The sequence below is a fragment of the Candoia aspera genome, chromosome 3 (assembly GCF_035149785.1).
Source record: "Candoia aspera isolate rCanAsp1 chromosome 3, rCanAsp1.hap2, whole genome shotgun sequence".
Taxonomy (NCBI): domain Eukaryota; kingdom Metazoa; phylum Chordata; class Lepidosauria; order Squamata; family Boidae; genus Candoia; species Candoia aspera.
Genome location: NC_086155.1, coordinates 31,531,073 through 31,544,680, shown reverse-complemented (window position 1 = coordinate 31,544,680; position 13,608 = coordinate 31,531,073). Strand labels below are relative to the sequence as shown.

Here is a 13,608-nt window from a genome sequence, read left to right as displayed (position 1 = left end):
CCGTTTTGAATGTTTCCTTGAAATGGTTATATATAAAACCAAATTGTTCTGCCAATATCTAGGTCTCTAACTTTTCTATCTTCTGTTCTTGTCTTCCATACTTAGGATTTTTCACATATTTCATCCGAGTTTCAGAACAGTGTTGGACCACGATCACCTGGTGCATCGAACCCTCCAGGAAATACTGACTGGGACAACGATTACTCCAGCAGAGAGTGTGGGATTAACCATTGCAGGCCAGTAAACAAAATAAGAAACTACAACTTGTTTAGAGGGCCTCTAAACTGCATTTATTTGTACAATTGGAAACACAGTCATTTGTCATTTAAGGTCAAGAAGAGAGAATAATGAAGTAATCAAAGCAATATGTTCCAAAAACATTCATGTTTCCTTTGAACATGAGTGCTTTTATTTATATTTTGCATTTCTAAGAAAGAAACCTACCTTGTTCCCAAAACAATTGCATGGATTTTCAGAGTAAAATGACCCAGATTTAATTTAACAGAAACCTCAGACTTTAGTTTTAACTTTCTTTCTTATATGCTACTAATAATTTATCTGTTGTACATAGTCATGCATCTTAGGCAGGAAGATGGTCTGATGAAGTCTGAGTGACAGGGCTGAATAACAACAGGGGACAGATAGAAGATGGGTTAATTTATAAAGGAAACTCTACCCCTTCTTTACTTTCAACTGGCTTCAGCCTCTCACTCGTCCTGCATAAAGCTTCCCTCTTCATATGTACTGTTATATAAGCCAAAATGGTTAATCAGAAGCATTAACTTACCCCCATTTATGATATCATGACAATAATTCTACAGTGCAGGTAAGATGCTGTTGGCCAGTATCTCTCATGTAATTCACATAGTATGGTTGTATCCGCGATCTATGTACTAACTAATAGTCAAAATTGTATATTTAGATCAGCCTTTCTCAGCCTTTTGACCCTGGAGGAACCCTTGAAATATTTTTCAGTCCTCAGGTAACCCCTGCACATTCAGGGTCAAATTTAGGCCAGAAGTTACAAAATTATTATATTTGTTTCGTGTATAGGCCTGTATATATGCATTAACAGTGTTCTTAAACTAAAGATAAAGAATGAAACTTACCTCTGTAATGTGAAGTTGCCCGAATTTGAAATAATTTTTAAAATCGTGATCTCCCAGGGAACCCCTAGTCACCTCTCACGGAACCCTGGTTGAGAAACCCTGATTTAGATACACAGTACATTTCTAGGGAACCATATTACACAATCAGTTTCTAGGGAAACAATGTGAGTTTGCTAGCTTGAGACTCTGAGAAGAGAATAAGAAGAAATAAGTATTTCTACTGAAGCTCATCTAAGGAACAGAAGTAACTATTAACAGAAATGACTCTGTATTTGTGTCAGAAACTCTTGTGGCATATTTGTTTTCCCACCTAAAAGCAACCTGGCATATACTTGCAGCAAGTATAAACTTAAAGTAGTGCTTGAAGAAGAAGATTAAGGATTGGATTTGTGAGTGGCCATACTTCAGGGAGTATACATCCTAAGGGAGGATGAAGATTTCTTTGATCAAGCGAAGAAAGCAGTACAACAGAAACTGACAGAGAAAGCAACTGTCCATAATGTAGAGGATCAAATGAAAGAGAAAGCTCAGTGAATGAGAGTGACAACCTGAAACAAGAGATGTAGAAGGTGCCCTGGAACTCAGAAACATCTTTAAGCTCAAAAGAGAGGCAAAAGGCCCCCAATCTTCAAAAGGGAAAAAAAAGTAGGTAGCAGGATGGATCCCTGGGAGATGCATCTGCACCCAGCAAATTTGAGTTAAGAAGCTGTTCAGGAAGTGGCACTGAGTTAAAGAGGTGGCCACAGGGCATAACCATCTGTCACTGCTCTCTTACCATCCTATCGCAGCTTTCTTAATTCAAACGTGTATTTTCCTGAGCCCACACAGCTGCCAGGCAAACCCTGAAAAGTTGCAGTTTCAGCTACCTTGGGAGTACTGCTGTCTGTTTTGAAATTATTTATTTCTTTGCTGGCTGTGGTTTCAGACAACTTGGAACTACATGGAAACCAGATTTCTCTGAAGTTACAGTAGCTAGTATTTAGACTATTTAGACGGAGACTGTTGAATTAGAAAGATGCTGAGTACCCATTCTCAAATGTTGAACATTTAAAAATAATCAAATGAGTGCTTCCTTTTTAAAATAAATGAATCAAACTTGGCAAATGTTACCTTATAGAAAGGAATTTGTAAACTTTGGGTAGATTTGTGATGTTTTGACATTTGTTTAAAATCTAGCACATTGATTTTCAGGTTTAATCTCTTCTCCCTATCACTTCACCACATTTTTTAATATTAAATCTTCATATGTAAGATTAAGGTTCCAAGTTAATCTATGAAGTTCCCAAATTCTTAGGTTACGTTACTGGAAAGAACTCTTGCTTAGAGCTGATGCTGGTGATAACATACCTGCCATGTTTATGTCAGACATGCAACCTTTCCCAGGTTGCTCCTGTTCCATTATAGTACCTGCATTTTCTTTTCTTGTGCATTATTAAATGTGTGTGCTTTCCTGTCTCCAGCATTAGAACATATATGGACTATTATGCTGGTGTGGTAGGAAAGTGTTTGTTTATTTCCAAGAGAAAAGTAGGAAATTGTGATCTTATTTACTGCAGTAAGACAACCTATGCCCAACACATTAGAGACCAAGCATCTTTCAATGTTCCCACTAAGAAGCCCCCCCCCCAAAAAAAGACCTCTGGCAAATTGAAATAATATGGCAAATTCAGGGGTCCAGATTAAATGTGTTGCAAACCCAGTATTTAAGACTTGCTGAAGTTCTGTTGCCATGGCTTTGTGCTAATCTAGATCCTTCCTGCAACATTTACCTATGTGGAACTGACTGTAGAATAAATAATATTTTGACAGTCAGAAGTTCTTCTCTTTTTTTAAATAAAGAACAAGTAAAGAATTTCAAGTAATATATTAGTGACTGTTGCCATTTCCATTGTATGTAATCTCATTTTCTTATCTGTATTTTGGTCTGCAGTAAAACAGGCTGATTTAAAACTGTTGCATAATAGGCTCACAAATATGTCTCCAAAATGCAGGTTTGGAAAGTAAATCACCTGGACTGGAGATTATGTCATCAGAATCCTTGCTTCAGCATAGTTTCACTATGTAATTTAATATAAAAAGAATAAAAACTTTAAATTGGATTATTTAAACTTTGAATACTAAAGAGTGTTGGAATATGCCAGTGAAATACAAATGCAATAGGCAATAGAAGTGTAAGGAAATAAAGTAGACATTCCTAACCTGTTGCACTGTAATTCCCATAATTTCCAGCCACTGCGGCTATTCACTGGTTTTGGGAAGGCTCGACCAAAGTCAGATTTCTAGCAGTCAAGCAACCAGTTAGTTTGTTTGCAGAGTGGCTCTTGCCATTCATGATCAAAAGTCTCACATTTCATGTCTTTGGCACAGAGAAAATGTTAGATACCTTGATTGTATCTTATATTTCAAGATAATAATATTTAAATCATGCAGATTATGCAGAGAATGACAGGAGATCAATATATTAAATTATAGTAGCTCTTGTAGTAATCAAAAAAAAAAATCCAGCAAGAGTCTTATGGTAGGTTGCATAATTTTTACCATGATTCCATCTCTGGTTGCCTGCATCAGAAGTGCCCAATCTGAAAAACCAGGGATGAATGCCATCCCCGAAATCTTGGCATAGCCTCTAGAAACCTCCAGAAATTCTTACCATATTGTAAGTTTTTATAGTAATGGAAGGGAAAGTTACTAAATACTTCATATAAATTTTATTTTTATTGTAATTTAAATAGTAATGCAATGAAATCAAATTTATTTTTTGCCAGGGTCCCACCTGCTCATTTTTGGCATGCATTATTTAGTTCGTAATTCAAGTGCAACCCAAAACCCAGAAATAGTTATGCATCCTTGGTCTGTATCACATGTTTTCCCTGGACACATCCTTTGTTTGTTTGAATTTATTGCTTGTTGAACTCATCACATACAGACAGAAGCGTTAGACCTTAGTTATCAAGATACATGGAAATAGAATATTTTGGGTGGGAATTCTAGGAGAATTATTGCCTTTGTACAATGTAGTTTAATTCAATAATTGGAGATAATATATTGCTGCTCAAGAAATAATTGTTACCAATGGCAGCTTGACTCTCATTTCCTATTTTCCTCATACAGGAAGGTTACACCATGTTGCTAAAGTTACTAAATCCAGTCTGCTTCCAAAATAAGTCTGTTTGTGTTTTGGTGCATAGCAGTATATATTTACTTAGTTTGCAAGGATAGATGCTTGAAGTAACACTACACATTCATTTTTTTTAATACACAGATCTAAAGAGTGAATCAGCACTTATAAATATAACAATTGAATGTGACCAACACATGTTTGCCAACCTGTATTTCACATGGGTAAATTTGGAGCCAGAATTCTCAGCAGCAGTTCACTGGCAGTCCTGGATTGGCTACTCCATTGTGTATGAAATGAAGTGATCAATACAATTTAAAGGGCTTACTGTATGCTTACCTGCTGTTGGTTTCTGTGAAAATTAGAGGTAAACTTTACACTGTAGTTGCCACAGGGTATTTATACACACATAGCATTCACATACATACAAACAATATACTGCCCCTCCTACCCATTTTGTTCCTTTATTTAATATATCTTTATATTGCTTCCTATGTACTCAGTTAAGAGTAACGTAATTTCTTTGTTTGATTGTTATGAGCTGCCCAGAGTTGTTGTGGGTCAGGCAGCCTACAAGTTTAATAAATTATTAATGAGTTATTATTAAGAGAGTATGATGCAATGACAAAAATGCAATAAATAAAAACAATATAAAACAACTTCATTAAGAGAATAATAATTCATCCATTATATCCAGGGAACACCCAGATAAAGAGACAATCTTCAATAAATTCATAAAGTATATTTTTAGTATGAACCTGATGAATTTGGGGGGAGAACCTTCTAGAGCGGATGTACCTTTTCAAAGAAAGCCCATCCATAAGTAAATCTACTAAGTTCATGGACAAAGATAGCCCTTGACAATACTTCCGCAAAGGCAATCTGTCAGGTCTCTTCATACCCAGTTGTTTTGGGCATTATATGCCAAAAGGGAAACTTTGTTCAGCAGCTGATCACAGTTTCTTTTACAGGATAACATGTTGCAGGCAAGGTGATCCATTCAGCAACATGAATGGATTCTATAAGCTGAGTCCCTGTGGTTTCAGGCAGTAGAAAACCTGTCAAGGAAGGAAGGAAGATGGAAATTGGTTTAATTTTCCCACCACTGATCAGCATAATTGCCATTTGCAAACAGAGTGGGGAAATGTATGACAATGGCACCATCATGTGTGGCCAAATGTGGGGAAATTAATAATAATAATATAATAATAATAAATGATTTACATATGATCTGGGTTGATTATAAAAAGGGCGTTTCATTCATTACCACACAGTTGGATCATTAAATGTTTGGAAACAATTGGTGTCAGCAAAAACGTTAGAACCTTTATCAAAAAAATAAGCTGTGGAAGACGGAATTGGTTGGAAATGAAAAATATGGGCTTATCAACATTAGGAGAGGCATCTTCCAGAGTGACTCATTATCACCCTTATTATGTGTCATTACTATGATCTACATTACTAGTGATTTTGAAAAAAATAAAACTTGGCTACAAAAAGCAAAAAATGTTAATGAAACATTTGTTTAATATGGATGATCTGAAGCTTTATGGAAAATTAGAAATCAAAATCCAGTCATTGACAAATACTGTAAGAATTTTTAGCACAGATATAGCAGTGGAATTTGACCTAGAGAAATGTGCTATGGCAGCAATAAATCAGGGTAAAATCACAAACAGTAACGGAATTGAAATGCTGAATGGCCAAACCATCAGTCGCCATCAGGATGAAGCCTACAAATATCTGGGCATTTTACAGTTGGTTAACATTAAGCACAGAAAAGTTAAAAATGTGACCAGTAAAGAATACATTGAAAGAGTGAGAAAACTGTTAAAGACAAAACTGAATGGTGGAAACACCAACAAAGCCATCAATATCTGGGCCATAGCTGTTATACCTGTTATATAATTATTAACTGGACAGAAGCTGAACTGGACAGTTTGGACCAAAAAACAAAAAAATTCATGATTATTCACTATGCATCACATCCCCATAGTAATATTAATAGATTATACCTGCCCCGCAGAAATGGAGGCAGAGGTTTACTTCAAGTCAAACAAACTGTTGAAGAGGAAAAGCATGCATTGGCTGATTATGTAAAAGATAGTCAAGAACAAGCACTGGTGCAAGTTAAGAACTCAGTGTACAGGAAACAAAATGTGAATATCAAAATAATGTAATAAAAACATGAACAGAATGCTGGCAAGGAAAAGTACTATATGGTCAATTTCTACAAAAGATCGAGGGTAACGTGGATGCAGATAAAACCTGACAATGGCTTACAACTGGAACATTAAAATAAAGAAACTGAAGGCTTGATTTTGGTTGCTCAGGAGCAAGGTATTCAAACTAATGCAATCAAGGCCAGAACTGAAAAATCATCAAATGATTCAAAGTGCAGACTGTGCAAAGAAGCAGAAGAAACAATGGATCGTATACTAAGCTTGTGCAAGAAGATTGCACAAACTTACTATAAACAAGGACATAATGCAGTCACCAAAATGATTCACTAGAACAACTATAAAAATTATCATCCACCAGAAATGAAAAATTGGTGGGAACATATAGTTGAAAATGTAGAAAATGAGCAGGTAAAAATAGTGTGGGATTTCCAAATACAAACTGATAAAGTTCTGGCACATAACTCACCAGATTTAACTAGTTGAAAAGAAAGTGTAGATAATTGATATTACAATACCAGGGGATAGTAGAATAGAAGACAAAGAATTGGAGATTATAAGTATCAAGATCTGAAACCAAAGCTGAAAGATTATGGCATAAACCAGCAGTGGTGGTCCCAGTGGTTATCAACACACTGGGTGCCATACCAAAAAACCTTGGACAGTACTTAGAAAATCTGCACATTGACAAAATTTCCATCTGTCAGTTTCAAAAGGCCACACTGCTTGGATCCACACAAATACTACGCCAATATATTACGACTTCCTAAGTTATTGGGAAGAACTTGATGCAAATGAAGTCCAACACCAGCTAAAGAACTGGCAGCTGTGATTTCATGTTGTTATACAGTAATATCTAAATGTGCTCTTGTGCATATCTTTGCAATGTCTGTTTTAAATCATTCAGACATTCCACTGTAGCCTCCATAATTTTCAATGTTCTTTTTACTTACTATGAAATTTTGGAAAAGAAGGATTTTCTAAACTAAGCAAAATGCAACGCACTACTTAATAAAGCAAAATTAGGCTACTCTGATCCACCTGATCAAGGGCTTCTGCATAGGGAGGACAAAAAATAAAGATGATGACAGCAACTCTGTAGTCAAAGCCCTGCCTCATTTTATGTGTGCTGCCCCTGCCCCTGACGTAAAAAGAGGAGGGGCTTCGATGGTGTGGTTGCAGCCATCATCTTAACTTTTCACATACAAACACAAATGTGGACAACTGTGTACCTGTTGGAAACTGAGGCACCCCAGGCCTATGAAACTGTCTGGATGTTGCCAGCCAAACAAGGACCACATTAGCTGTGAAAGGTGGGGCAAACTTTTGCTTTGCAGAATCTTCTGAATGCATGGGCAGAGATGATGCTTGATGTCATTCTGTGCAACACAATGTAGCTTCCCTTTGCTATCTTGTTCCTTGCCAGAATTCCAGCAGCCTCAGGCCCTTGGGCAAATCTGAATTGGAGAACACCATGAATTGTTATTTTGCTAAAATGATGCTCACTGGAATAATACTTGTGATTGCTTTTCTCTATTTAAAGCTATTGCTATTGCTGTTTTCAATGTTATTCATCATTGGTTTAAAAGATATTAGGCTTATTGCCAATATTAAAGATCCACTGGCTGGATATTTTAATACAACTTTGCAACTTAGGCTATATTTGTTAAACCCTTTATGTAAAGAAATATAGACCTGGCCTTGGGAATGGGGAAGGAAAGAGTGAACCATTAAAGGGTAATTTTTAAAAAAGATTACAGTCCTGGCAAAGAGGAATGTGTGAAATAGAAACTCAAAATAATCCCACCTTGATTCTTTTTCATATAACATGGGGTAGAAGAAACTGTGACAGTCTCTCTCAAGATTCTATTATTCTACCCTACAACAATAAAAAGCATTTCTGGAATGACTGTCTGTTTTTTGACCAGGCCTACTTTGAAGGGCTGACATTTGAGTGCAGAGCAGCCATGAGAGAACTCTGGAATAAATAGCCTGAACTGTGTGTTAAGGCTGTGAAGCAAGCCACACATATTTGCTGACTTGCATAAAGCCAGTTTGTCCAAACAAAAACAGACCATACTCATTCACGTGGGAGATTAGAAGGTGCATTCCAAATTATATAATCTTCCAAATCGCTTGAGTAAGTGAAGAAATACCTTGGGGGGGGGGGAAGCAAATATAAAACATGGGAAAATGCACTTAGTTGAGATTAAATTATTTATAACAATATCCATAATGCGTTGGGAAAGTAGTTTATAAAATTAATGTTTTAGTACTAGAGGACTTTGCTATTCATGTACATATTAAATCTTTGCTAAGGGTAGGAAGATAGAACATGCTAAGTGCAGATTATAAAAAGGACAGATAAATGAATTATGAGACAGAGAGTGATGGATGCCATAGATTGCTGATACCATTGACAAACAGGTGTATCAATGAAATGCTCTAATATACTATCTTCATTCCACAACAGAGGGCAGAAATTCGTATTGGTCATTGATCTCTTCATTTAAATATGGACCAGCTACAGGCACATAAAAAGAAGTAGAGCTGCTCAGTTTTTAATGGGAAAAGGATATACAGATGAGGCAACCTCTTTCATCTCTTACCTTTCTGTAGTCACTTTTCTCCCTATAGTCTACTTTTACCATAAAAATTTAGTTCTGGAGAAAAGCATTTGGGGCTGGGAGAGTCCAGCGAAATAAGTTGGTGGCAAAATGTTTAGTATCCCCACACATACTGTATATACTTTCCCCCCCTCTAAAACGCAAGACTCTAGCCTGCTCTGTTTGTGATTAAGGCATATCTGTCATGACACTGAACAAAAGTTGCTTCAACCCAGATTCCCACTTGGATCAGTCCTTCCTAGATCCCAATGAGGCAAAATTATTCATTTGTTTATGAAATACAATGATGGCAACTTTTCATCTGAAAAATTGTGAATGGGTTTGTGGGATTTTTTTTTAAATTTAAAAAAAATGACATGGAATCTGCATAGTTTTATTAGCGGTAATGGTGGAGCCATTCATCACCTCTTTTATAAAAGAATAATCAGAATTAGTCTGTACTAGTCAAACTTAAGATGTCTAAGATGGCAGACCAGGCTTTTTGTTGCTAGAACTTGTGGAAGCTGAAAGGAGAGAGAAAATGGTTGTTATTAAGAACAGGCAAGCTGAGACAACACTGCTAAGTGTACCAAACTTAGGGGGGTGGGGGAAGAGGGGCAGAGTTCATTTGATCATTCACTGTAACTTTCTCATAACTGTCACTAAGAGGAACAACACAATGGCTGCAAAAAGGAAGCCAATTTTTGTCTGAACTAATACAACTATGGGAGCCAGTGTGGTGTAGTGGTTAAGGCACCAGGCTAGAAACCGGGAGACAATGAGTTCTAGTCCCGCCTTGGGCACAAAGCCAGCTGGGTGACTTTGGCCGGTCATTTTCTCTCAGCTCTAGGAAGGAGGCAATGGGAAACTACTTCCAAAAAACCTTGCCAAGAAAACCCCAGAGAGATGTCCAGGCAGTCTATGAGAATTGGACACAATTGAACAGATTAAAAAAAAATACAACTATGCTTCCCAGACACTCTGTTCTACATTGGTCAGATTCTACCTTGAGTACTGCCATCCAGCGCTGAGCACCATGCTTTAAAAAGGATTTGAACTGAATCAGAGCAAAGAATAGGCAGGATGATCTGGAGAGTGGAACCTGAATCCTACAAAAAGAGACAGAGGGAACTGTGCATAGGTAGCCTTGAAGAACTATTGAGGGAGGCTATGATAACTTGTGCCAGGTGCAGTGTAAAGCAAAAGCACTTAAGATCTGTTCTTACTGTCCCAGGATGCAGAAACAGAATAATGGTTTCAAGTTAAGGCAGATTTCAGCTGAGTATTAGGAATGGAAGAGCAATCTGAAAGTGGAACAGAATACCAAGGGTGGTGATCATTTTCACTGGATGTGTTGAAGCAAAGGTTGGGGTGCTTTAACATGCATTTCCACACTGAGCAGGGAGCTAGATGCAATGGCCTAAATGGGCCCTTACAACTCTGATACTAAGGTTTGTCTATCATTTTAACACATGACTAGGAGGTATAGCAGCCCATCAGAGGCCAGAGTTTGGAATGGATTTAGAGGTATAATCACTATATTATTTTTTTTCTCTTAAAGTTGCAGCCCAATGCTAGTCTCAGTTAAGTATAACAACAGTGAATTATTTAGACAGATTATACAACAGAGCACAATATAATAGCTAAAAGTGCACGTCCACAGTTTGCATATGAAGATTTAGCTGGGCCAGGGATGTCAACTATAAGAATAGGTACTGCCAAACTCTAGACAATGGAAACAATGTTTTGTTATTGATGAAATGTAAGACTTGCACATTTCAAGTCGCTTCATTTAGCTCAGTATTGACTACCTGATTGACAGCAGCTCCCAAGTTTTCAGAGATCCCCCCTCCCCCCGGTAAATGCCAGGAATTCAGCCTGGAACTTTATGCATGTAAACTATGTCCCCTATCACTGATCTGCTATCTTCGGGCTGTAATTTTTGAGGATTAACACCCAAAGAATGATGCACCACCTAGAATTGTGTTTCCAGTCAGATGGTGTGTAAAGGCCAGTTTGTGAAACAAATCAAAAATAACAAAGCCTGGTTAACAGTTTAATACAGGGATGGCAATTCACCAGGAATGCCAGTTGTGTGCTCTGGCTGGTCCAACAGGCTGCTAAAAGCAACAGCTGCAAACGCCTTGATATCTGGGGTGCCATTTGGGCATTGGAACAGAAGCAATATCCACCACTGTCCACTGCTGCTCAAAAAGGTGAAGGCTGGCTGATACTTGGCCGGCCAGTCACTCTATTCATTCCCAGTCATAGCCCATGCCCAGCTATGATTAAGATTGGCAATGAAATTATAATTGATCTTATCTCTGTGGTAATAGGCAGTATCAGTGGTATAATGTCTGAATAGCACCCAGGGCTTTGGTGCTTTTCAATTGCAGTGCTCCCAGCTGAGTCAGCTGCCTCCAGATAGGCTAAGGAGCTAATCATACCTGTAAGCAGTTGTTGTGCTTGTTCCTTATGAGGCTGTTCCCATAGTGCCATTGCCTAATATTCCGGAGCAGTATGATAAGCCATGCAGAGCCACAGGCTTGCTCGCTATCAGTGTGTCTGCTTTATTATATGTATATGTGTGGGGGGGTTATAATTTGGGGTGTTCAGATAAGGATGAATTTCAAGCAGAGAAAGGCAAGTTGTTTTAACTTCCCTACTGATCTCTTTACAGTCTGGGCCTCGCAATGTGCAGGTACAACAAACACATGGATGCCTGCTAGCCTGATGGTTGCTATGATGTTTTTTTAGCGTCCTGCCACACTCTCACATCCTCTTTTTTTTTCTTCCTCTTACAGCATGCTGCCAAGGGACAAGTCACTCTACCTCACTTAAGCCCTGACATCTCCATTCTGCAAAGGTGAAAAGGAAGGACCCTTAAGTGAGTCTGTGATACAGGCTACCCAGGTGGGCATCAAGCAAGTCACATGGAAAAGAGAGCATGGCTTCATATCTTGATTCTGAGAGCAGCCTGTCCCTTTCTTTTTTTCTGTCTTCTTCCTCCTCCTTTCCTTCCTCTTTTTTCTCAGAAGTCTACTGTATGTGGAAGCCAACCATGCATAGATCATAAAAGAGCAAAATTTACAAAGGATCACCCCATCCCGCACGCAACTTTCTCGCTTGCTACCAGCTTAGCTAAGGACCATTTTCCTAGCGAACTGCTTTTTAGATTCAGCACAGACTATGGCACAGCACTCAGAGGCATTAGGCTTGGCTCAGCAGGAGGAGACGCTCTTTTGATGACTTGCTAAATGGCACTAAACTTTGTGCAAGACAAATGTGAAGTCTGTGTGAATATTGTACATGCAAAAGGCCTTGAATGTCTGGCAAAGAATTAAAATTCAAAATGAAAACAAACCTATTGTTTGGAGGATGGGTGGACAGAGTAGCTGGGAAGCAGAAGTGCAAATATGAGAAGGAAACAATGTGAAAGAAAAGACCATGAAAAATATAATTTGTTGGATAGTTGTAAGTAGCTTACTTAAATGTTTTAGAACTGTGCTAAAGACATCTTTAAGATTCTTTTGTGGAAAAAATAGTAGTTTACTTTATAGTAAAAGCATTTTATATTAATTGTAGCACATTTTTTTAGTTATACATAGAATGGAGATGTGTATAAAAAGACAAATGAAAAAAAAAACCCTGCCAAACTCGTTTCTATTATTTGTACAGCAAGAAATGGACAATTTATATCCATGTTATATGGCATTATTATATTTTTTTCAGCCATATGTCCATCTATTTAAAATTGCTGACAAGGATTTTTGTCTATTTATGAAAAAATTAGAAAGCAGAATTACAGTTTATGAAAAGTGCGTTTTCCATGGTTGTTTTTTTTTTTAATTATTTTTTATTTTCTTTGTGGTGCTGTTTACAGTACCTGCACATTTTGACTCACAATGCTTATCTTACCTTTCTTTATAATAAAACATAAGAAAAGCAGAATCAAAGGTGTCACATTCTTTTGTGGGACACACAAAGGGATCACTCTGTGCAGCCCTTTCTCACCAGTGGAAGTCTTGTGACATGTGCCTCCAGCAGAAGGACCTGTATTATTTGCAGCAGTTCAATGGTTCTGGGAGGGTCTGTGCACACATGGAGTGTCTTTGCTCATAAAGCACATGCTGTCCTCTTTAATGGAGGATTTAGGATGCACAGAGGGGATGCATTTACAGAGCTGCTCTTTGTTTCAAAATACACGGGGGAACCTGCTTCAGCACAAACACAGAATTGCCCAGAACATCTTAAATGCTAATATATTTACTCCAGCATAAGTTTTAATGGACTAGAATCTGTCCACTGAGATGTATCTGCTTAATCAGGAATTCTTGTGTGTGTCATGCGTAGGGCTCTGGACAATAACTATAGGCTTTAATGAAGAGTTAAGCACCCTTTAATGCATAAATTTTGGCTAAGTTAGGATTGCTATTTTAATTACCTGATGATACATACACTCATGGACTCATGATACACTTCTGCAAGAATACTATCCACCACTGAAGCTCTTAGCTTTCCTGAAGGAGATGATGGAATTGAGGAACCTGGTGTTTTATATATTGTTGTTGTTTATTCGTTTAGTCGCTTCCAAC

At 37.7% G+C, this 13,608-nt stretch overlaps 1 protein-coding gene across 3 annotated transcripts in view; it reads left to right on the top strand.

Annotated features, from left to right (window-relative positions):
* Nucleotides 1-12,956, top strand: part of TOX2 (TOX high mobility group box family member 2) — a 259,168-nt gene extending 246,212 nt beyond the window's left edge. For all 3 annotated transcript variants that reach the window (XM_063297236.1, XM_063297234.1, XM_063297235.1), the window contains 2 exons: nt 106-236; nt 11,818-12,956. In XM_063297236.1, coding sequence (XP_063153306.1) covers nt 106-236; nt 11,818-11,854 — 168 coding nt within the window. In that variant the 3' untranslated portion in view covers nt 11,855-12,956. The remainder of the gene's footprint in view (nt 1-105; nt 237-11,817) is intronic.
* Nucleotides 12,957-13,608: the final 652 nt, after the last annotated feature.